Source organism: Penicillium samsonianum, assembly GCF_028829775.1.
Source record: "Penicillium samsonianum strain IBT 33392 chromosome Unknown utg000003l_segment0_segment0, whole genome shotgun sequence".
NCBI lineage: Eukaryota > Fungi > Ascomycota > Eurotiomycetes > Eurotiales > Aspergillaceae > Penicillium > Penicillium samsonianum.
Genome location: NW_026643261.1, coordinates 1,973,863 through 1,998,211, shown reverse-complemented (window position 1 = coordinate 1,998,211; position 24,349 = coordinate 1,973,863). Strand labels below are relative to the sequence as shown.

General features: G+C 48.1%; 9 protein-coding genes across 9 annotated transcripts; 2 read left to right on the top strand and 7 right to left on the bottom strand.

Annotated features, from left to right (window-relative positions):
* Positions 1-165: 165 nt before the first annotated feature.
* Positions 166-1,419, top strand: N7471_004334 (chalcone isomerase domain-containing protein; the record flags this gene model as incomplete). Its single annotated transcript, XM_057277053.1, has 1 exon — positions 166-1,419. The coding sequence occupies one exon, from the start codon at positions 166-168 to the stop codon at positions 1,417-1,419; it is 1,254 nt and encodes a 417-aa protein (XP_057136663.1).
* Positions 1,420-1,774: 355 nt separating this feature from the next.
* On the bottom strand, positions 1,775-2,223 carry N7471_004333 (glutaredoxin; the record flags this gene model as incomplete). Its single annotated transcript, XM_057277052.1, has 2 exons — positions 1,775-1,929; positions 2,073-2,223. The coding sequence occupies 2 exons, from the start codon at positions 2,221-2,223 to the stop codon at positions 1,775-1,777; spliced, it is 306 nt and encodes a 101-aa protein (XP_057136662.1).
* Positions 2,224-3,282: 1,059 nt separating this feature from the next.
* On the bottom strand, positions 3,283-4,950 carry N7471_004332 (uncharacterized protein; the record flags this gene model as incomplete). Its single annotated transcript, XM_057277051.1, has 2 exons — positions 3,283-4,761; positions 4,855-4,950. The coding sequence occupies 2 exons, from the start codon at positions 4,948-4,950 to the stop codon at positions 3,283-3,285; spliced, it is 1,575 nt and encodes a 524-aa protein (XP_057136661.1).
* A 1,131-nt stretch (positions 4,951-6,081) lies between these two features.
* On the bottom strand, positions 6,082-7,257 carry N7471_004331 (uncharacterized protein; the record flags this gene model as incomplete). The annotated part of the gene is made up of 1 exon (XM_057277050.1): positions 6,082-7,257. One exon carries the CDS (start codon positions 7,255-7,257, stop codon positions 6,082-6,084), a length of 1,176 nt encoding a protein of 391 aa, XP_057136660.1.
* Positions 7,258-13,665: 6,408 nt separating this feature from the next.
* On the bottom strand, positions 13,666-15,770 carry N7471_004330 (LMBR1 domain-containing protein; the record flags this gene model as incomplete). The annotated part of the gene is made up of 2 exons (XM_057277049.1): positions 13,666-15,400; positions 15,463-15,770. The coding sequence occupies 2 exons, from the start codon at positions 15,768-15,770 to the stop codon at positions 13,666-13,668; spliced, it is 2,043 nt and encodes a 680-aa protein (XP_057136659.1).
* A 1,078-nt stretch (positions 15,771-16,848) lies between these two features.
* On the bottom strand, positions 16,849-17,301 carry N7471_004329 (uncharacterized protein; the record flags this gene model as incomplete). Its single annotated transcript, XM_057277048.1, has 1 exon — positions 16,849-17,301. One exon carries the CDS (start codon positions 17,299-17,301, stop codon positions 16,849-16,851), a length of 453 nt encoding a protein of 150 aa, XP_057136658.1.
* Positions 17,302-17,328: 27 nt separating this feature from the next.
* On the top strand, positions 17,329-21,915 carry N7471_004328 (uncharacterized protein; the record flags this gene model as incomplete). Its single annotated transcript, XM_057277047.1, has 3 exons — positions 17,329-17,543; positions 17,619-20,511; positions 20,566-21,915. 3 exons carry the CDS (start codon positions 17,329-17,331, stop codon positions 21,913-21,915), a joined length of 4,458 nt encoding a protein of 1,485 aa, XP_057136657.1.
* A 501-nt stretch (positions 21,916-22,416) lies between these two features.
* On the bottom strand, positions 22,417-23,596 carry N7471_004327 (uncharacterized protein; the record flags this gene model as incomplete). The annotated part of the gene is made up of 2 exons (XM_057277046.1): positions 22,417-23,145; positions 23,201-23,596. 2 exons carry the CDS (start codon positions 23,594-23,596, stop codon positions 22,417-22,419), a joined length of 1,125 nt encoding a protein of 374 aa, XP_057136656.1.
* A 266-nt stretch (positions 23,597-23,862) lies between these two features.
* On the bottom strand, positions 23,863-24,204 carry N7471_004326 (uncharacterized protein; the record flags this gene model as incomplete). Its single annotated transcript, XM_057277045.1, has 2 exons — positions 23,863-24,035; positions 24,180-24,204. The coding sequence occupies 2 exons, from the start codon at positions 24,202-24,204 to the stop codon at positions 23,863-23,865; spliced, it is 198 nt and encodes a 65-aa protein (XP_057136655.1).
* Between the last annotated feature and the right edge of the window lie 145 nt (positions 24,205-24,349).

Here is a 24,349-nt window from a genome sequence, read left to right as displayed (position 1 = left end):
GTTATAAGAAATTCAAAAAATACCATCTTATTCCATCAAAACTATCTGTTGATACATGACGGTATACTATGTAGATCATGCCATATCACGTGCATCCCCACACTCCATCTCCGTCACCCGCCAATCCTGCCCTCGAGATTCCTCATCGAACGAACCAAGCTCAAAATGGCCTCCACCCTCCGTCAAAACCCATGGCGGGCCTACCAAAGCCTCACCCGGCAACAACTCCGCACAACACGTCTCTCTTCCCGGCATCTCTCCACCACTCCCCTCCGTTCCAATGCAACCAATAATCCCCTCCGCTCCCGAGCTTCCGCGGCGGCGGATCTCCAGCACGCCTCCCAAGCTCGGCGAAAGATGATCCTCTCCGCAGCCGGCATGATCACCTGCGCAGTCGGTCTCTACGGCGTCATCAAGCTAGACCTATTCGGACTTAACGAACTAGATACCAGCAAAGATGACAAGACCACCAGCGCACCTCCGAAGAACGGCGCAATGCGCATGGACGGACCAGTCGGCTTCCCCAGCGGCGGTCCATCATTAATAACAATCCAAGGCCAAGACAGGCTCGAGCAAGTGCCAACAGGAACAAGCACAATCCCCACCTTCCCAAGCACAATCCGACTCCCCACATCCGAAGCAACAGAAGGCAAGCAAACCGGCGACGATCTAGCCCCGTCCACAGGCGAAGAATACCAACTGCTGGGCCTTGGCATCCGCACTGTCTCCTTCCTCTCAATCCAAGTCTACGTAGTCGGCCTGTACGTCGCTAAATCCGACATAACCGAGCTGCAACGGCGCCTCCTGCGCACAGCAATCCACCCACCCACCACCGACGCCGACGCCGCCATTTCCGGCGTCGGCGCAACCGCCGCTACCTCCCTCGTCTCGCCGGAGCGCCAGCAGCTCAAGGAGCTTCTCCTTGACGCTGAGCGCGGCGACGCCGCCTGGTCTGCTATCATCAAGGATAATGGTATCCGCACTGCATTCCGCATCGTGCCTACCCGTAACACGGACTTTATGCATCTGCGCGATGGCTGGGTGCGTGGTATCACTGCGCGCGCGCAGGCGAAGAAGACTGCGGAGCCGGGCGAGTTCCAAGATGAGAGCTTTGGAAGCTCGATGAATGATTTCAAGGCTGTTTTCGGTGCTGGGAAGGGGAAGTCGGTGCCGAAGGGACAGACGCTTGTTTTGATGCGCGATGCGAACGGCGCTTTGGATGCGCTTTTCCAGCCTGGCGCTGATAAGCCGGTTAAGTGGATGGGGCGCGTTGCTGATGAGCGGATTAGTCGGCTTGTTTGGTTGAATTATCTGGCTGGGAAGAATGTTTCCAGTGAGGGGGCCCGGACGAGTATTGTCGATGGGTTGATGGCGATTGTTGAGAGGCCCCTTGGAACCGTTGTGCAGAAGGTTATCTAATTTGTTTTCTTGGGCTATGTTTTGGTTTTGTTTGTTTGTATCAACATACCTATACGTTAGTTAGTCGTCGCTTTTTCCCCCCTGTTGGCTCTACAAAATATTGCAGAGCTGTATGGCAATGCTCCACTCAATACGCATCTAACGCTAGAAGATTGCAGCGCTCTCACAATCCCTCCACTCCCAAGCCATGGAAATATTTATCGCATTACATATATCTTTTAGACCTAAGAAAGGAAGTCTAAGAGACGTGTAAATGGTAGATAGGAAGTACAGGCTGTACAATAAAAGTCTATCTTCTTAAGTTTATATTCAAGACTGGGGCCTCGGGAGATTCTTGCTTGTGTGACATCACCGCTTAGATCGCACCAGCCGCCTTGAGCAGCTCCTTCAGGTCCTTCTTGCCCTGGAGGTCGGAGTTGCCGCCGATGTGCTTCTTGTTGATGAAGATGTTGGGCACGGTGCGCTGGCTGGAGATCTCGGCAAGAGCGCTCTGGATGGCAGCTCCTTCCTCTATAGTAAACTCATATTAGCGACTGTTTCGAAAAAGAGAAATAAACCCGCATCAAAAATATAGACAGATCAGTGCTAAAACTGCTCTTCTTGCGAGAATAATACAAAAAGCAACGCAAAGAGCAAAAAGAGACAAGACTCACCCTCCAGATCCAGCTCGAGAGTAGTGTACTTGGCATCCAAGCTGTCAAGCAGCTTCTTGGAAGAGTCACAGTAAGGGCAGTATGACTTGGAGAAAACGACGACAGCGTTGTCGTTAATGAGGGACTGAGCACGGGTCTTTGCGGCGGACATGGCGGCGGGATTTGGGCCGGCGAAGGAGCCGAAAAGACGGGTGAAGATGAACGAAATGGTGGGCGGTTTGTGACGAAAAGGGAAGAGGCAATGTCTCTTTTTATAGGATATCTGGGGCGGGGTACAGGAAAAGAGATGAGAGGATTGGTTGGCTATTCCGTCAAGATTGCGGGATTGACTGCGGCGATGATGTCAGGTGATATTTGTCAGCTAGGGAGCTTCCGAGGTCCAAGCCGAGACTCTTCTTTCTCTTGTTTGGGTGATTTTAGATGGCTACAAAGTACAATTTGATATGTCTTGAACTAGGTGGCTGGTTGGTGCGGTATCTACACGCTTACTAGTACAAGTAAAGTGTGCAGGTATGTATCCATCCATTCAACCTGATATCTGATTAGCTCCGTAAGCAAGTATCTGGCATTCAAAATTCGAGCAAATCCACCTGACTGCTCTCGCCAACGGGCGGATCAGACTAAACAAAGAGGAGAAAACCGCGAGCAAGAAGGCTTGGGAATATGGAAACAGGCTTCAAAGATGTTTCAGAGAGAAATCCAAAGATTGGAGAAAAGAAAGAAAGTCATAAGGTCAAGGAAGCCACAGACAGGTATAGGATGAGAGGAAGAGGTGTCCACCACAAGTTATGTTTCTTGCGAGGTGCGAGCTCCTCGCTCCCACCCCATCCATCGCAATAAGGAGCGAGCTTTTTGGAGTCCCCTCCTACCACTTCGGTAGGCATGGCAATGATCACACGGAAGAAAAAAAAGAAGGGAAATATCAAGGAATGGATGCACGGGAGAAAAACAAGAATAGCCATGCTCTGGTGTTGAAGAAGGAAGCCGGATTAAAAAGCAATCTGAAGAAAATTGAACTGAAGGCGAAGAAATGCCTTAGATCACGGGATATAAAGTCACAGAACAGAACCGACAGAACACCATCCCGCCGGAGACGCTGGAAATAATAAAAAAAATAACAGAGAAGGGAATCAAGCAGATGTGCAAATATCAAAGGTATGTTGGGAAAATGGACGAGGAATTGGACAGATGGTTGTAGAGTGGGAGTCCATCACATCACAATGCAACATCCGCAGCTCTTCTCTTTCTTTAGTGGCTGCTGCGCGGTGACAACTGGAGGGCTCCAGTTCGGGTTGGGGTTGGGTGTCAGTCCCATTGGGGGTGTGTCCTGCACCTTGGGCATGGTACTGTAGCCGGTACTTGTATTCGGACGGGGTGGTTCTGGACTCTTTGACGGCCGAGGCGGCAACTCTTCGAGCTGTAGAGACTCGACTGGCTGCTGTTCTGGCTCGACCTTGTTGGCTACAGGAGGTGGCGCATCGAATGGGTGCACTGCGAGGGGCGCGAAGTTGCGGTCGTATGTGTTCGGTGTCCGGCCTTCCTTCTCCCATTGCTCCTGCATAATCTTTTTGGCGACGGTCGGGATCATCTGTTGGTCTGGTGGAAGGCGAGGATCGGGCTTGTACATGGTTGCCAACCACGGCGGGTCTCCTTCGGGCCGGTTAGCGGCTGTTGGAGGACGACTTTCACCTGACCGAGTGGTAGGGCGCTGTGTGTTGTTACCGGAGACAGCACGAGATCGAGGAGTGCTGGCCTTCCTGTTCGTGGGTGGAGCAGAGGTCTTTCGATTGGTAGAGCCGGTGCCCTTGACTGTCTTCTTGCCCGGAGTGTTTTGTGTACTGCTGAATCCACGGCTGCCCGGTCGGCTTTCTGGAGAAGGAGTCGAACCATCTTGCTCAATGTTGATAGGCTCGCTGGCTCTGCGGCCCCGTGAAGACCGGTCTTCTTCATCTGTTGCGGCACGGCTCCGTGAACTGCGAGAATCGCGGCCCAGGGCGCCGGGTATGGGAACTGGACTAACTGTAGAGACGGGTATTCGGGAGGCGCTTTTTCCAAGGCTTGGGTGGCTGTAGATGCTGGCGGCTGCATCGTCCGCAGCAATCTCCTCTGGTCGGCGGAGATCCCAATGTTCCCGCTCATCGTCATCTACATTGTCATTCACATTCCGCTTGCCGAGTTCTTCCCTTACTTTCGGCCAGGGTTCGGAGTATTCTGTGGCGGGTGAGGTTGCTGTACCAGTCCCATTAGCAGGGTTCTGCTGTGAATCATGGCTCCTCCCACGTCCCGCACTCGATTTGCTTTCTCCTCTCATCCGTCGCTGAAAGAGAATGGCTGCCTGGTGAAGCTCCTCACTCTCGATCTTCGCCAGTTTGTCTCGGTGTATCCATTTTTCCTGATTCGTCTTTCCGTCCAGGTACAATTTAAGGCCATCATTGCCCTCCTCGGGCTCTTTACGACCGGCTGCCTCGTGACCAAGAGCATCTCGCACACTGCCTACTTCACTCCCATGTCGGTTGAGACTGGGTTCCCTCCGTCCCCGGTTTGAGGCTAAATAGGGCGATTCATGTGCGTGGACATTGCGGGAGACCGAGGAGCTGCGTGAGCCGTTCGAGGTACGCTGTCGAGAAAATTTAGCGCGGATGGAATTCGAGTCGTGCGAGTCGCGTTGTTTCGATAAGTGGTGGTTCTCCTGCGGGGGAAAAGGGGATCAGCGCTTTTTTTTCTCTTCCACGTTCTTGAGCTACCAGATCAGAGACTGGAATGCCACACGGAATCATCTTACCTCGTTCGCAAGTGGCACCGCAAAATCCCATTGCGAGCCATCCACGGGCGATGCTAAGGCATCTGCAGAATACGCCGCTGTAGCGACACCCGCCATTCCAGAGGTTATTGTTCACAAATGAAAAAGGCCAGTCCAGCTGTAACCCGGTTCAATAGTAGAGATTGCCGTAGAAATGGGTGTTCGGGTCAAGCCATTCCAGGTAGAGTCGTAAGGTGGGAGTGTAAGGGGGCACACCGAAAGCAGTAAATTGTCAACAGACCCTTAGGGTTGACCACAACTGCAGGGGGGTGTTTTGCCCAGTTTGTCAAGTTTGGTTCGACAAGTAAGAGCTGCTAGCGGGGGGGGGCTGGTCCCGTGGAAGGCTTTCGAGGTCTCGCGGGGTCCGGGAGGTGTGAGACAAGGAGTACCAATATGGCGAGATGAAATTAATGAGAGTTTCGAGAATAAAGAAGAGGTAGAGAAGAGAATGTCAAGATAGGGAAAAAAAAAGAGAGGGAAAGTCTAAGGAGAGGGAAGAAAGCGTAGCCAGACTAGGAATAGTACTGTCCAAATGGAAATACCCTAAACCAAGTCCGACACTCTACGGAGTACCTAGGGAGATGTATGCAGGTAATATAACTACGAGGTATTTGTTAATGCATATTCCCATATATCTATCATACAGCATATTAATCAATAATCGTTCTAAATGTTCAATAGACTATAAAATAAGAAAAATTCTGAGGATTCTCGCGACTTTAGTCCTGGGCCGTGCATTGCCCCTGAGCCATGTTGATCACTTCGAGATGCCGCTAAATTGATCTAGACAGTAACGGCGAAAATACGGAGTATTTCTTCGAACTTCCCCCACTTGGTGTATACCTACATGAAACAAACGGGGGAGAGAGAGAGAGAGAGAGAAAAAAAAAGAAAATAAGGGTGTGTATACTCCATACGGAGTACGGAGTACATGCAGGCAAATCATTCTGACAGGTTTAGTCTTTGTTTAGTCTTTGGGAAAATCGCAAAGTTGATATATCACAAATATGCCAATGCCCTCCATGCAAAGAAACATCCCGAGGGGGTGGACAGGTCCCAGCAAAATGGAAATTGACCAGTAGAACAGCCCCTCGGTATGAGATTGATACATGTTGTACATGTCTACGTATGTCTGTAAACAATTTCAAATCCCCCAGTATGCACAGCGAGATGGGGAGCCGAGTAGGCAACTGGTGAACTATGTTACAGCTATGCAATTCTATCCAGCTCGCCGAGAACCGCCTGCGTTTCCTTGATGAGGGCCCGGCGTGCACTCCGGGCCATCTCATCACCATTTGGCTCGATTCCATCCGCCTTCAACTGGATTTGTGCGAGGATCGTCTCGCTCAGTTTCTTATGTTCATAGTCCCGCTTCTTCGGGTCACTAGGCGGGTTCGCAATGTATTCCTCGCAAAGCGGCTTCATCTCCTGCTCGAACCATCCGGCCAAAGCAGTGACCTGTTCCAGCGGTGTATGCAGCAACTTGATGTTAGGCGGCGGGGCGGGAACGCCTGGGTGGCCTGACGACGTAGGCCGTGGGGGCCGAGATGGACCGGGGGCTTCTGTGCCGACGGGCGACTTCTTGCCATTGCGTTTCTTCTTTCTCGAGTTCTTGCTCTTTCCACTCGGGGGTGTGGGAGGCGACGATGCGTCTCCTGCGCTAGTGGGGCGGGGCAGCGGCGATGGTGCTGGTGCTGGTGCAGTTACGGGGATGTTTTGTCCGTTGTCGTCGGAGACATCGCTCGGGGAGCCTGCTCCTGCTTCGGATACCACGCATAGCACCTCAGAGTGCTGCTTGAGCCCTTCAGCTTTGCATGTCCGCGCGTTGTTCTTAAGTAGCTTTCCCTTGTACAGGAGTCTCACACAGTCCGGGTGGCCGGCTCCTGTGCTCTCAGCAGCAGCCTCTCGTAGGTCTCCGATGGTCAAGACACCGTCGTCGATCGCGTATGCGCGGAAGCGCAATGGGTAGATGGTGCCACGGTGGCGGAGGGCAATAATATCCGGCTCGGCGTCATCTACTGGCGGGTCCGCGATGTCTGAAGGTGTGATATAGCTGAAGTCCTCATCGCTAACCTGCGGGTTGGATGCGGGAGCGTAACTCGGCGAGCGGCGCAGCATTTTTAAGGGGTTGCGCCAACTCATCACGACGGTGAACAGGCAGATAGCAACAGCTGCAAAGAGGGCGATAGGCTGGTCGTCTGGGGCAAATGGCAGCTTTTTCGCGAGAGGACCGAGGGGCGTGTTGGACAGGTAGGTGAGAATAGGGTCCAGTTGATGGCGGAGGGAATGTAAGTGAACGGGGAGGATGTCGGTGACCTGGTCTATGTATACTGCGCACTTCTCGCCCAAGGTGGACTGAGCGAGGGTTGGGGGCAGTAAAGTCATGGATCTCTGTGGAGGGGAAGAGAGAGCAGGTGGATGGTGAAGTCATGCCCCCAAGTGGTCCGGAATGGGCAGATAAGGCGGAGAGTACTTTTTTGCCATCGCATTGAGCAATTAGTGTACTCCCAACACGAGTGTGTCTGCCTAGTGGATCGTCTGATTTCAGGTCGATTCTTTTGGTGTTGGAATTATGGCGACATTTGGAATGGTTGGGATAACTCGATGGCTGCCTTGTGTACCTTGAGGCTGCCTGGAAGTGTGGCGATACTTGAGGCCTGAGGCAGACTTGTTATGCACTATCCTATATATATGTTGTATAATGCTGATATATTTCCGACCATGCTTCAAGGTGTCAAGGCTTTTTCTGATATTTTATCCAGGTAGATCCCCATTCGTTGTGATATGGAGGCTCTTTCGCGACGTTGAGTAACCCAATTTGACCTCGATCGACATATGGTATGCGCAAAAACGCGGGGTCATACAGCTCCCCCCCCCCCGCCTCTTTCGGTACATAGGTATTGAAATATCGGCTACATACCTAGGATATTAACATAGTGGCTAATCAACTATCTGAATATGTCGAAAAATTCAAAGAGTAACCTTAACTAACTAACCGGCCCTTACATTTTTCACCCAAATTACAGACCCTCGCATAGCGAGGGTCCGCTATCCATATGGAACGGATCACTCATATGAACTTGTATCTTTTACTAGGCAGACCATACAAAAGGTACATATGTAAATTCTAGTTTTTAGTACTATACTTTCTTCGAAATCTTAGTATAACCTAGAAGATGTAAGATTCCTCTCTATTTAAATACCATATTCGAGTTTCAGCCTAAGTTTTAGGGAGCCCTCTTACAGTAATACGATTTGAAATTTAAACCTAATCGTGCCTCTAACATAAGAAATATAATTATAGAGGCGTCCCTAAAGTATACCCTTGAAATTTCATTAAATTATTAGAATAACATTAGAATATAAGTGCTATACTTAAAATAAGGGTTTATAATATAATAGTATTAAGAAACTAACATCTATATATGTACCTTTTGTATATTCCGCCTAGTAAAAGATACAAGTTCATATGAGTGATCCGTTCCATATGGATGGCGGACCCTCGCTATGCGAGGGTCTGTAATTTGGGTGAAAAATGTAAGGGCTAATTATCCATCTTGTTGAAGCATATGTATTACGGCTTTCCATACAATATTGGTTTATATAACCAAATATGCGAAGTATTTTCATCCAACAAAAATTGCCTAATTTGAAAAGACAGGATTTCGAGCATTTGCCAAAGCCTGGCTCACTTATTGCTTTTTGGTCTATAGTGTCATTAATTCATGTGCATTCCATAATCGGTCCGAGTGGTCTATCGGACAACTCGATCGATAGCCTTTGTGGTCTAGTTGGTTATGACGTTGGTCTCATATCTTTTCATTATGACATTCTTGGTAACAAGATTGAAATCCGAAGGTCTCCAGTTCGATCCTGGACAAGGGCATTTCTTTTTGGATTTTTTTATCCAACAACACATCCACCCAGCAACTCGATAACTATGTCTTTTTTTTTACCCCATATGGAGATACCGAATTCTGCCATTGCCATTTGCTTGTCGCCTAAATACCTAGCTATTTTTACCGAGAGCTCCTTGACCTCAAGCTTAGAATCTTATAAGTCCATACATGTAACTAAAGTCACTAATTTTATCGTACTCATCTATAAAAGTCGTTTTCACAAACTAAGCAAGCCCTTTCCCGCCTTTTTCTGCCGTCTACCCAGAAAACCTGAGAAGGGGGAGAAGATATCCTAAAAAAACGACATCTAGAAAGACTAACTTGAGAAGAAGACCACAAAAAAAAACCACCCAAAAGACATATAGAAATACCGCTAAAAAGACTCTACGGAAGAGACTAGGTGTGTGTGTATATGGGTACACGCATGCATACGTAGTATCATTAGGGATATGGTACCTACATATATGTAGGCAATTCAGAAAAGCCAAAAAAAAAACATCATAATTTCAGCCCATTTTGATTCGGTCGGATCTTGTGGTGCCGACGTGCAAGCTAGTACTCGGCTCAACGCACGCCCCAACTCCCTACGGGAGTAGGCTGCACGAGTAAAATAATGCAAATTTAGTCCAATGCGAATATTTGAATCCAGGTAATTTTTATATGGCACTTCAAAATTATGATTATTTAAACGTATTTATATATATATCTCTCTCGGCTACCTCATTCGATTATAGGGAGATGGATTCTTATTGGTCTACTTACTGCTTCAAAATTATAGTTTTTTCCTAGATAAATTTTTGGTTATCTAAAAGTAGAAAAATTAAAGCCCTATTAGAAATGTAGTGTAAAATTCCTCCAAAAGCTCTACGCTTTTATTTCGATTTAATCTTTATATCCATATATCCCTGATTATACATAGAAAAGCCGTCTGCGCAAAGTATGCTTTTTTCCCCGCCCTTTTCTGCTGTCTAGCTAACAAACTGAGAAGGGGGAGAAAATATCTATGAAAACAGACATCTAAAAAGTCTAACTGAGAAGACCAACTGAGAAGAATCTGAGAAGACCACAAAAAAAGACATTTAAAAAGACATTTAAAAAGACATTTAAAAAGACATCTAAAAAGATTACCTGAGAAGACTACCTGAAGACTACAAGAAAATTACTTGACGAGGTAAGCGGCCAACTATTCTTGTATCTATTTGATAGGAAAATAAGAATGATATGGTCTAGATATATGTTTAAAAGGTACTGATTTTGAAGTCCCTTTTGCATGTGTGTCCTATATAAAAGGTACCTAAGTCAAATATCTGCATTAGACTACATGGAACCATGTACCTTTTGCATTAGACCCGTGCAGCCCAACCTCAACGAGGCTTGGAAAATCATTTTATTATATAATCATGCAGTTACAACCTTCCAAGGGACCTTGGAAGTCTACCCGGCCTTTTTGCCCGAGCTGGGAACCCGATAACTGTGCTGAATCAGTTGATACCCACTTCTCTATATGAGAGAGGCAAAAAGAGATGCCCTTGTCCAGGATCGAACTGGAGACCTTCGGATTTCAATCTTGTTACCAAGAATGTCATAATGAAAAGATATGAGACCAACGTCATAACCAACTAGACCACAAAGGCTATCGATCGAGTTGTCCGATAGACCACTCGGACCGATTATGGAATGCACATGAATTAATGACACTATAGACCAAAAAGCAATAAGTGAGCCAGGCTTTGGCAAATGCTCGAAATCCTGTCTTTTCAAATTAGGCAATTTTTGTTGGATATTTGACAGTTAAACACTGAAGCTTATCATGATCTCCAAAAAGAATTATGTATATGTAGTGTATTATGGCTTCGAGATGCCTAGGGCATACTACATACATACCTATATAGCATATTAACTAACTATGTGGTGTTGGAAACATCCATGTGTACATATGTACATTTTTGGTCTTTAATTATTTATAACAAGGATAGTCGGCCACTTATACGGCCTCTGTCCTTGACGATCTAAGACTTTGATAATCTGATCTATTTGGACCAAGATGGTATTAGCGGTGTTATATGTAAGAACCCTCCGATGTGCTTTTGTATGTTCCTTTTATGTATTTTTTTTATGTCTTCTTATGTGTATACGAAGGCGGTAAAAAGCATAACTACTTTGTGCAGACGATTTTTCTATGTAGAACCAGGGATATAACATGTAACAAGCAAGGTAAAATACACCATCGAACGGCGAGGGGTGTGTGGTCTGATATACTGATTCCTATATGGCAGGCTCATCGATCACTCACTCCGGTGGCGTTAGCAGATATATCATTATAGGTGGAGAGACCGGGGCGATGAACACCAACGCGACGGTGGGGACGTTTCTTCTCCCGCTACATAGGCTCATTTATTCCTTACAGAACTAAAAGGTGACACATATTGCATGAATTTTTCCCTTCTCTGCTCCCACCCCGGAAACCATCTCCTCTACACGCTATCCATTCGCTGTGTGGGCATATCAGACCACTCTATACATCCTGCTAATCGCATTCTGTCACGCTGCTATTCTCGCCGTTGCTGATCTTATAAACAATCGAGTGGGGGCGTTTCCTCGCCACTATGTTTGTTCAACTTTCTTGTATAGAACCCAGGGGGGTATTGAATTGACTTCGCTCGACACCGGCGTAGAGGCAGGAGGAGAGAGAGAGAGATCAAAGGTTATACATGGCAAGTCTTTTTATACGTTTTACATTTTAGCCGCCCTCGGGTATTCTATTATATGTTATATTTATTTACTGGGCATGGGGCATTCCACCATATTCTGCATTTCATGGCTAGCCATTTTCATATCTCTATGTATAACACATAGGATGGGAAAGACATCCTAGAGTGGTTTTGAATATAACTTTCTTTGACGTCGGTCTTATACATGTGCCTGCCAATAGTTAGTTATGTGATTGCCATTCGATGATACGAGAGAGAGATATATATATATAGTCTTTCTAGACCCACTCAACACACCATAGGGAAGCAAATTGATCCACTGATAAGATTATATAAGGGATTTTGTGCTTAAAATTCATATATAATGTCTTTAGTAAGTATCTTAGTGCGGTGGTTGGTAGTGCATGGGGTATCAAAAGTCTGTTTACACCCCCAATGTCACCAACGAATTCGCGATTTTCGGCTTTTTTTTAAAAAAAATATTATATTATTATAATATATTGAAAAATTAAGACATAAAACATTAAGATCTTTGCATTGGATTTTCCTCCATTGATATTTCATTTTCAAATTTTAGGGAATTCCTTTTTGTCCGATTTCACGACGATTTTCCCATAGGGCACTATAGTAAAACGGTGGTGATACGGTTCTAGGTTCCTTCCTCTTCATACCTTATGTACATATGTAATTAATATTTAACGAGCACGAGAGATATAGTTCCCAAGAAAAGATATAGTACATCTAATACCCAATTTTGATTTGAGAATGTTTAAAAAATAGGTTGTTACATAAATCTGATAGAAATTAGAGGTTAAACGTTGGTATTTGTTTGTATGGCGGACCTGGTATGTGTAAACAGACTTTTGGCACCCCATGTGTCTTTAGTAGTGTCTTTAGTAAAGTCTTTTTTGGTAGTCTTTTTTGGTAGTCTTTTTTGGTAGTCTTTTTTGGTAGTCTTTTTTGGTAGTCTTTTTTGGTAGTCTTTTTTGGTAGTCTTTTTTGGTAGTCTTTTTTGGTAGTCTTTTTTGGTAGTCTTTTTTGGTAGTCTTTTTTGGTAGTCTTTTTTGGTAGTCTTTTTTGGTAGTCTTTTTTGGTAGTCTTTTTTGGTAGTCTTTCTTGTAGTAGTGTCGTCAGTAGCCCTTTTAGTAGTCTCCTTATTAGTGTATTGTTTAGCAGTCTTTTTGGTAGTGTTTCTAGTATGTATTTTTTAGCAGTACATACATATATACATATATGTAGTATGTATACGAGAAACAATGGAGGCTTCAAACCCAAAGAGGATTCTACATAAATATGTAGAGATTAAAATACCATGAGCCCTATGACTAAATTATATGATTACTACATGTACCTTGATCGTTGATAAACCGAAGAAATACCAGATCTGTATTTCGCATGCAAACTCCATACATGCAAAATAAAATGTACACTTCAAGCTTGGCGGAGACATTGCACGCCGCCAAAGACGCTGTTCAACCTCCTGAACTTCCTCTCCAAAGGATTGCCAATTCATGGAACACAAGAATATCTGGCCGCTTACACGGCCTTGTCAAGTCTGTTTTAGTAGTATTTTTAGGTGTATTTTTAGATAGTCTTTTTAGATATTTTCTTCCCTTTCTCAGAAAAAGGCGGAAAAAGGCTTAATTTGAGAAATGGACTTTTCTACGTATAACCTTTAGTTACGCTTTTTTCCGTCGCAAGCCTTCGTGGTCTAGTTGGTTATGACGTTGGTCTCATATCTTTTCATTATGACATTCTTGGTAACAAGATTGAAATCCGAAGGTCTCCAGTTCGATCCTGGACGAGGGCATTTTTTTTTTGTTTTTCCGTTATCATGGAGAGTTCTGTCCACAGGTGACGACGGCATTGGACATCAGTAAGCTTTTATATTTGACTCAAAATGATACCAGGGACTGTTTCCTGGAAGTTTTTTCTTCTCGGCGTTATAGAATAACCAGGGACTAGGGAGCATGATAAGCAAGTGAGTGTTCTTGTTACTCAATGGTTTTCCTTTCCCCCTGTTTTTTTGTTGCAATTTATGTTTTACCCAAAGGTTCAATTGGAACTTTAAACCGGTGTATCCAAGCAATCGAGACGAACGAATTGAGCTAGATATGTACAAGCAAAACGGTATATTACACTGTCCAGCAGTCAAAGAGACCCAAACACCGCAATGCAAGTGTTCAACCTAGGCGCAGACGACCGGGCACAGCCCGACCTCCAAATAGCGCCGAACTTTCCTCTGTGGTATTGTTATCACCCGACATCCAGCGCGGAAGTCGGAATGGTTCACCCTGGAACCACCGTGGAGTGTTGGTAGTATCAAATGTGTTTTTGACGCGATGCGCAAAGGACTGGAAGAAGTTCTCGTCTTCCTCATCCTCACCCTCTACAATAGTAGGCGCCGCAACTGTCCTCTGGGCAGGTTGAGAGCCCTCTGCGACCGGGACCCGCAGTCTGGACGATCCAGGAGAACCTTCATCCTCACGATCTGACGCCCACGTTGAGCGACCACCACGGGAGGACACTGCCAGAGAACCGAAGCCATTTAATTCCCGCTCAATGAGGTCACGACCCTCACGCCAGCCACCCATGCCATACCCGGCAGGGTTGTTTTCAACATCGTGGATATCATCATCCTCTGCGAGGCCGCACCCGAAGATGTTTTTGATACGCCCGTACAGGTTGAACAGTGTTGCGCAGATAGGCAAGAGGATGAATATCGGGAAGATGAAATCAAACCCTTTCCCGAGGGGCGTCAGGTTGATGAGTTTACCAAGGAATTGGTAGAAAGTGGTGGTTCGCCGAAACTCTTTTGGCAAGAAGGTCAAGAAGTTGTACGCAATTGGTACCGTCAGCCGAGCCACGAGACCAGCGTACCAGCAGGCACTCTCGCCATATGTATTACGACGGACAAGCGCGCGGTTTCCCCATACCTTAACGTCACTGACACCAACGAGAGCCGCGGAACACATGTACAGTAGCCAGGCAGAGGCTGTGAGCTGACCACCGAAGCCAACTGGATTGTCTTTCCAGTTGGGGACCACGGTCAAACTCACAGCGGAGAGATGGGGCGCCAAAGACTTGATCATTTCTGACCAAACAATGCAGACTGATGCCACTGCGAAGAACGCGCCAAATGCCAGCCTAACCGAGGGAATGACGTTGGAATACAGCTGATATCGCATGTACGGGGTGAGAACTCTCACACGAGGGATGCAGGATGACCGACGTGGGGCCGGTGCAAATTCGAGCTTCTTTGAAGCTGCAGAATTGATGATGGCTTGGAGATCGGCTGATAACTGGACCAGACGATCCCACTCATCCACAAATCGGGCCTTCATGTGCCGAGCACGCTGAAGCCGCCGTGTAAGGTCGGCCAGATAGCGTTCTGTGATGACAGAAGGTATCGTGGCGGATGTATCCGGTGACTCGAGGATCGGAGCCCGCACGTCGGATTGGTCGTGCCCTTCCCGAAGCTCTTCAATCCATTCCTGAAAATCACGAGCAGTTCCTGTCTTACGGCGCTGTAGTTGAGAAACCTGGCCGTTGAGATTCACTAACTCATTTACTGAGTCCATCAGGCGATCGTGCACCTTGGGTGCATGTGCCTGGAGTCTGCGTAGCCGGCCGCTCACATTGGAGTTTCGGAGCAGATTGCGCGGGATCGAAACAAGACCGTGACCCATGAGATAAATAGCAAGGACGAGACCCCACACATATGCCAATGCCATGATGAGACCTTTAATGGATGTGAATTCGAACCCGTTTGAGATCGAAACGTAGACCAACCCCACCAGAGCACATCCCAGGACAATTAACTGATATTTGGCGTTCGATCGAAGAGAGTACATAAGCCGGGCTTTTGGCTCACGGTAGCCCGAGTCGACGTATTCACCGAGTAATGGGAGGATAGCCCTGTAAGAGAGATAAGAATAAGTGATAGCCCTTGGTCAAGTCGTAGAACGCCGGACACTTACCAGGTGAGGACAAAGATTAGCCAGTAGGCAATGCGCCAGCATACTAGAACCATTCGCTCAGGTAACCAGATTGCTTTGGGCCCAGATCCATCTCGCGAACTTGACGCCAAATCGATGGGGACAAGGAGCACAACACTGGCGGGCAGAGCCAGGGCCAGGAATATAGGGACACTTAAATACGCGGGGGTGGCGCGGAGGGTGAGAAACCTTCGTAGGAGAAGTAACACAAGTGCGGAGATGAGGAACAGGGCAAATGCGAAAAAGACGTTCGAGCCCACCGAGATGGGCGACACAGATACGGGGAACATGCTGAAGAAACAGCGAAAGCCAATAAGGAAAGAGAAAAAAAGCAAGTTTTAGTCGTTGTTCATGGCGAGATATCCAGGGCGCAAATGAAAGAGGCGACCGGATGTTGAAAGTTGTTGAAAGGTAGAAGTGTATATATAGAACAGGCCATGGGGGTTGACGTTTTGGGGTCAGGAGAGTGGCTGACTTAAGCTCTGACTAACCGTGTCAACTGGAGTACTCCGTAGTACTGGGGACTTTGCTTTGGTCGTGTGCTCAAGTGTAGAGTGGAGTACCTGGTACCCAGCCACAGCCCTCCTGGCAGAGTGTCTGAAATTTTGACCAATTGGTTCCTCCGGATCAGGTCAGGGCCAGAACGCCTTTGTCGATCTTGATGAGAACTGATTCCCTTATTTTATTGTCTTTTTCTTTGTTTTTGGGTAAAATATTTATGATCTTTTAGGAGTGAATAAAAACCGATTCCTTCCAATTTTCATACATATTATATACAAAATATATACATATTCTCATATACGTAATTGTCCTATTACGATGGGTGAATATATCGGGCATTATTTAAGATCCACACCATGATGACGACGTGTTTTGAGCTTTGTTGTAGTAGGTACTCGGTACTTAAATAACGGCCTGAGGGATCGTCAGGTGGGATTTGCAATGTATTTGTAGTACATGTAATAAACGAGACAATACCCTAGGGATACCTGGGTAAGTAGCGGAAACCCAGGCAAAACTGTAAGTACCTCAGAGCCTTGTGATCTCGTCCCAAATAGTACTAGTAACATCCCAATACGAATAGATACCCTATTGATACGCGCCCCCATTCATTATTCTCAGATGCCATTATTCTTCTTAATCAAAAACCCTCAATGGGATGAATGGTTTAATTAAACATAGCCCTTCCTTTGATTTCATTTTGTCACTTCTCATTCATTTAATAATACCTTAAAACAACCATAATAATATCCTTCACTCGACCGCCACTTCTTTCTTTGCCTCCTCCAACTCAACGAGATCTGTGCACTCATCTCTTTGTCTCAGTGTCATTCTGATTTTCGGTAAGTACCCTGTGTTCTTTCTCTCCTACCCCCGAATCTTCTTGCCATTGTGCAGAGAGGACAGCAACGAAGGCCTGGTGCGACTTGGGAGCTGCATGATCCCTGTCACGGTTCCAATCCACCCTACAACTGCTCTCATTCGCTCCAAGCCACAATCAGGTGCTGGCCAGCGAATTGAATCCATCTGACGCTGGTGCCCGAACGCCTTGCTCTCCTGTTGCGTTGGTCGGTGTTGGTTCCCTCCAGTCCCTCCTGTCCTCCGTTTCGTCCATTTCCCACCCATCCCCACCCTCTCTGATCGACTCGAATCACGGTTCCACACCAGCACCTGCTTACCTTTTTTTCCTTCCCGCTGATCAGCGACCCGTGTTGAACTCCTTCCTTGCGTCTTCATCACTAACCTTGCGACATCTTCACAGTTGCGCATGGTACTCCAGCGAATGCTAACCTTCAAGAACTCTCTTCGCGGATTGCCCATTGATCCCCCATTGATGGGGTGTGCGCTATGAATCCCGGAGAGTTCCCCAACCCGGGCGCGGGGCCTGGCCGGCCAGACCCGAATACCGCGATGAGGATGAACGCAAACATGCAGGTCCCAAAGAATGACAGTGTGCAAGCTATGATGACCTATGTTGCGCAAATGTTGCAAAACCAGGGACCATTTGGAGGTTGGAAGGCAGAAGTTCTAATCAAGACTCGGGCCACAAATGTTTATCAAATGTAAGTTGTATTTTCTGCCTGCGAAACTTGCTTTGTGCTTTTATTTTTATCTGGTCTAAACTTTGCTTGAATTAGGATCACCTCCCTCCGTTTGATCCAACCTCGCATCGATCTCCACCAAGCGGCCCAGGCGGCCATGAGTTTCGAATTAAAAGCATTCACCAAAGCCAATGAGAAGATCGAATACGAGAAGGAATGCACCGAGAAGCTTCTTCACATCAGAAACACCCGAGAGAGACAGGCCGCGGTCGCCTACCAAAGTGGAATGATGCCCCAGACGGGCGCTGGTCAAAATCAGATCCCAGGCGCTTTTCCGCAGCACATCAATCAGAGCATGCAGGCGTCCCCGGTTTCTGGCCAGCAACAGATGGCAATGGGAATGAATGGGCAGAACCAGCAGGCAGCAATGCAGCAGCAGCAGCAGCGACAGCAACAGCAGTCGCAGGCGATGCTCCAACAGCAGCAGCAACAACAACAGCAGCAGCAACAGCGGTCCCAACAGCGCCCTGGTAATGGAATTCCGATGGTCGACGACCTCAGCACGCTTTCAGCCCAAGATCTTGACCACGTCTCTCGATTGGCAAACGAGATGTTGAACAAAACCAACCCGGAAGATATGGAGAAGATCAAATTGAACCTGTCAAACATGACACCCGAGCAGCGGCAGTACCTGGCCCGGAAAAACCTTGAGCCAATGACCTATTTTTTCCGCTCTCAGGCCCTCAACCAGATCAGACGCCATCGTCGCGCTCGTCTGGAAATGGGGGGACGTGCACCAAATGCCGGGGTGGATGCGAATGGTAACATGATGGGCGACCCTATGATGAATTCTCAGCACCAGCGACAGATGCTTCAAAGCATGTTAAACCTTCAACGCAATTCTGCATTTCCCGGAAATCCTGGCCAGACGATGGAACCCCCAAACTTCATTGGCAATGTGGAAAACATTCAAGGACAGCAAGCAGATGGCCTACGCTCACAGGAGGCTGGTCAGCTAGTCGTTCCTGCAAGCTCTTCCCAAATGAACCAGGCCCCATTTCCTAATAATAATAACAACAACAACATGTTCCCACAACAGATGGGACAGAATGGCCAGGCGAATATGAACGCCAATAATCCAAACGCTCAGGCTCAGTTCCTTGCCCAGCAGCATCTGCAAGGCGGGTCTAATACCCCCCAGGATCGGATGCAGTTCCAGGCACAACAGTCTCAGGCTCAAGCCCAGGCTCAGGCGCGTGCACAAGCGGCCCAGAAGGCTCAGATGGCGATGTCGGGCCATGGTGGCCAAGTGACCCCCCAATCCCAGTCGCAGCTGAATGGACAGAGCCCCGTCATGCCAATGCTGAATCAACCCATGGCTCCAGGTCAGATGTCTCCGGTCCAGGTGCCCGCTCAAGCCCGACCACCGTCCAGACCTGCGAACATGGGCCAGCATCCGGCTGGCGTTGCAGGACAGGCTGCGATGCAAGGTCCGCCCCAAATTCCTTCCAACATCCCGCCTCACATCCAGGAACAACTCGCTCGCATGCCTCCCGAACAGGCTCGGATCTTCATCATGCAGCAACGTCGTGCCGCTCTCAACAACATGGCTCGAGTCAACCCCGGTCAGCAGCCGCAACCTCAACCAGGCCAAGCCCAATCAATGATGAATAACCAGATGGGCAACGCCATGATGAGAGGCTCGATGAGTGCACCACAGGATTTGAACGCGGGGGGAATACCCCAAGGCCAGCAAATGACTCAGCAGCAACGTCAACAACACCGGAATGAGGCGTATAAGCTCCAACTGCTGCGGCAGCAAAACAATGGCGTAGAGATGACCCCTGAGCAGGGCAAGCAAATGGACCGCGTGTCTTTCCCACCGTCTATTCTGAACATGAATGGCACCTCGATGCAAGTTCCTAACAACATCAAATCATGGGGCCAACTTAAGCAATGGGCAAATTCGAACCCCCAAGTTGCAAGCCCCAACGATCTCCCGCGCCTCATGATGCTCCAGAAGCTTCATCTTGGTCAACTGATCTCAGCGTCCACGAATCAAGTTAGAGACCAGAATGGCCAGGGTCCAGCGGCAACTCCATTCCAAGGCACGCAGGCTCCCTTTACGAACACGCAAGGCTTCCCTCCTGGCCAACAACCCACTGCTATCAACATGGCAGCCATGCGGCCAATCTCCGCGCAGGACATTCAAATGGCTCGTCAAAAACTTGGACACCAGGCGTCAAACTTCACCGACGAGCAGATTCGGGAGATTCTGTACCGAAACCGCCAAAAGCAGATGATGCAAGCTGCGCAGAACCGAGCAATGCAACTTGAAGGAAACACGCAGCCTGGCCAGCTAAGTCAACCGGCGGCGCAACCTCCGGTTCCTGCAGCACAGCCTGTCCCGCAAATCAAGCCACAGCATCCCCAACCCCCGCAATCGACCCCCCAAGCAGCGAACGCAAAGACTCAAACTGGAGCCGCGGGTAAAGGTGCTAAGGGTGCTACCGGGAAGCAGGCCTCAAAGAAGAGACCCAGCACAGATGATGCAACAGAAGCCCGAGCTACAGCTACACCCCAGATGAACCAGCCTGTGGCAGTTCCAGGCGCCCCAGGGACGGCCCCCCAACGGCCAGGTCTCCCTTTCACGCAGGAACAGCTTGCACAAATGACTCCTCAACAGCGAGCTCAGGTTGAGGCACACATGCGGAGGCAACAGTCTCAAAGTCGGGGTCAGGTACTCAGCAGAGCTGCCGCCGACGAGGCATGGAACAGGAACCTACCACCGCAAGTTATGGAGGTTTATAATGACATCGCCAAGAACGCTCCGCCCGCAAAGCCCATGCCTGTCTCGCCAGAGCAAAAGGCCGCCATGACTAAACAACTGCGTGAAGCCTTGGATGTTCTCGGCCGCTTGGACGCCCTTGTACAATGGTTTGCGAAGATGCAAGGCCAGGAGAAGAATGTGAAGAATCTTCTCGCCATGGTAAGCTCTCATTTTATAATACAAGCGTTTGTTTACTAATTTGATCTCACTTAGCGTATCCAATTGATGAGACAGTTCAAGCCCTCGCAAGATTGGGTTGTGAATGAACATTTCACAGTTACTCCCGATTACCTCACTGGTGCCATCCTTTTTATGCGGAAGTTGTTTGCAGTGATGATTTCTCGCATGCAACAAGGTCAGCGTCCTAACGCCTCCCAACCTCCTAGCTCCAACGCCCAGGCAATCCAAGGCAACATGCCAGCACTGAACGCGACCAACTTGCAGCAGCTGCAGGCACAAGAGGAAGCCCTACAACGAGCCCGGCGCGCCTCTAGCCAGTCTGTTGCAAATGCCCCAGCTGCACCTTTTGCGGCTCCATCTCCCAGGGGCGTGCCTCAGTATGCCCCAGGTGGACTTGCTCCCGAGAATCTTAAACTTCCTCCTCCCAAAAAACGAAAGCAGTCTCATGGCGTGGCATCATCCCCGATTCAAGCAACTGCAGCTCCTGGCGCAGCAGCAAAATACAACAAAGCGGTGGCGGACGCCACATCCAATGCTGCAGCCATGGCAGGTGCTTTCAAATGCAGTGTGGTTGAGTGTCAACACCACTACCAAGGGTTCCCCACGCAAGCCGCCTTGGACAAGCACGTTGAAGAAAGCCATCAACCCGAGGAGGAAGAGATGATCGAGGATTATCTCAAGTATTACCATGAAAGTATTTCGATGGGTCTTGGACTGAACCCCAATGATAGTCCGGAAACCCAGCAGATGGCCACACCCGGACCAGTGCCAGCCTCCACCAAGCTTAGTGCAGGAGCTTCTCCCGCGAAACAGAGTATTGCTACCCCTCTCATTGCCAACAACACGCCCATGGCCAGGGTCACTAGCCAATTCGGAGCCAAGACCGCGTCTCCTGCTCCAGGATCAACTCAGCTGCTCACTCCGCAACTGTCCTCTGTCAAGGGAACGAAGCCTGCTGACAAGGATGGAAAGAAGGATGTTATTAAACTGGAGGATAGCGACACAAAGGATCCCTGGGCGGAATGTCCCACCTCGCTTGACACAATCCATGATACCTTTTCAAACCTCGCGAGCAAGGATCTGCCAAACCTGAGCCATGATTCGCTCGAGGACTTCGATATCAATGAAGCTACTCCGGTGGATGATGACTGGGCTGCCTTTGCTAGTCTGACTCCTCCAGACGAGGCCGAGGAGGCTGCTTTCTTGGAGAAGTTTTATGAACCTTGGGACGAAGAGTCCATTGCAGCAGCTGCCGATTGGATCCGCATTCCGCCTGAGATCCAGGTCAAGGGCATCGGACCTATGGGCCAGCTTGAGGTTGACTGGGATGCTGTTGCGCGCTACGAGAGAGAAGGCATTCCAATCCGCATGACTTCAAAGTGAGATTCACTTCAAAGTGAAATCCCTGGTTTGTATTGAGAGCATGTACACATCACTAGTCCTACATGCAGATGGACTTGAGTTTATGAAACATTTTATTTCGGCGGTTTCGTTTCTAGCGTATATATGGTTCAGGAGCGATGCGTTTGTACACTACGCGGGACTCCTGGTTAATTTCTTATGATCCTTGGGGATCTAACTTTTGGTTTCTAATTATTTCTGGACTTTTGTGTTGTCCATTGGCCTCAGCGATGGCGTTTGGAGGGAGGAAAAACCGGGATTAGGTTCTTAACCAGGTTATTTATTTCGAATTTTTTTTTTGGAAAACTTGAATTTTATACAGACATGTCTATGTAGCTCTACGGTGAGGCTCACTAAGTAAATTTTAGTCCAGACTCAGATTCAGTGAGCCGCTCAGAAAACCCCAGACATGTCTTTATAGTACAAGCATGAGTTGAATCCAACTCAAAAGGGACCCAAAGTAATAGATCACACCAAAAGCCCTCAACCTGAACCTTCAGTATAACAATTCATAGAAAGAAACTTCGGCGTATCAAATTTAGCCCGATTCTGACAAGGCTTCTCAAGCACAGGCGTATAAGCATTAGCAAACCCATCACTATGATTACAATTTTTGACATCATATACAGTGCAGATACCAGCCAGAACTACCCAGGATTGGGGTGCCTCGAGGGTGCCGGCATCACACTTAGTGTTGGAGTCGCCACCGTTTGTAAACCATTTGCAGGAAACACCCGTGTCTGTGTATTGGCTGCTTAGACCTCCGTGCAGGTTCAGGCATGTGTTCGAGTAGCCCGCATTGTGTCCTTGGAGGACGTAGTAGTCGCCCGTGCAGTCCTTCTTGCTGTACATCGTGAGTGACCATGGACTAACAGTTGCCGGTTTGGTGCTAGTGCTTGGTTTTGTTTGGGATGATTTGGTTGACTTTGTCGTCGTGGCTTTGGTGGAAGTAGTCCTGGTGGTCGTGGTGGTTGACGTAGCTGTGGGGACAGACTTGGTTGCACTGGTCGATGTGGTCTTGCTGGTGGATGAGGTCTCACTGCTAGCCGCAAGTTTCTGTATAGATTTAGTTGTGCCAGTAGACGTGGTAGACTTTTTCGATGTGGTTGTCCATTTATTGGGATGGGTGCCAGTGGATATGGATAATGCTGTAGTGGCATGAGCAGAAGTGCAAAAGTCCGAAGTGGTTCCACAAAGACCCCACGAAGAGCACTATTAAAGTATTAGATTTCGAACTCAGAGAGAGATTTTCAACCTCTCAACTCACACATTCATTGGCCGCACACGGATTCAAAGACCCCAAGTCAGACCAGCTGTTGGGGCGTGTTGTTCCAGGCACCTGGGGCCCACAAACAGCATTTGGAAGCGCAACTGGCATTGGGGGCTCTCCGGCACTGAGGCAGATGAAAGAACCCTGCGATATCTGTCCGCATCCATGCCATGCCCAGCTTCGAGCGTTGTAGGTTTCGATATCAGCCACAGTGATAGAGTGTGCTTGAGCAATCACAGAACAAGATTCACCAGCCTGGACAACATATCTGTAACAAAGACCGTTGCTACTTGCTTGAGGTGCAACGGCAACAGCCGCAACTGATGTTGCTGTCGGACTGACCAAAAAGGTGCCGATGAGAGCAGTGAGGCTGCTAAAGCGGAAGCACCCCATTATCAGTAGAACTGTTTGAGAGCGCAGTTGGCTTTTCTTCTTTTTTTCCCCAAGGAAGCAGGGTCCGTCTTTATCTGTTCAAAGAGGTGAAAATGCACCAGACTGCCAAGGATAGATGCATGATTGAATATGATATCGCGGTGGATGGGCGAGCGCTCTATGAAAGAACTATGATAGTATTACAGGGTCATTAGCGTAGCACTGAAACAAATTGTAGAAAGGCGCTGCATCCGAAGGTTGACACCCCAGATGTTTTCTTTGTCTTCTCACTGCTCACTGCATGACCTTTCCGGGTTGTTTCGTGAAGCCTTTGTCTCATTTCCAGAGGGGAATGTTGGATACCGAGTCACTTCTTTGTAAATGTGTAGGGCCAGATGATTAGAAGGATCATCTTCGTTAGCACCGTACTCGGCCATGCGGCAGCTCATTTGGAGCAAACCTGTGCTAGAAATTATTCGACAAAGTTGGCAGATACATGTAGGAGCCACATTGCGCTAGAGCTACACCTTGAATCTACAATCTGCAAGCATCAGAATTAAATATCCCGATAAATTAGTTTTAAGTATTGACTGATGTTACTGACGCTTGGCACTTGCGGATCCATGCATGGTGGATGGTCAGTGTGATTATGTAATGATAATTCAGCGGGCCTCGGGATGGCGCTAGACGGGTTAGGAGCGTGCTTAGTTATACTCAGTGAGACCAAAGCGGCGAGCACTAAAACGGAAAGGGAAAGCTAAGAAGGGGCAGATG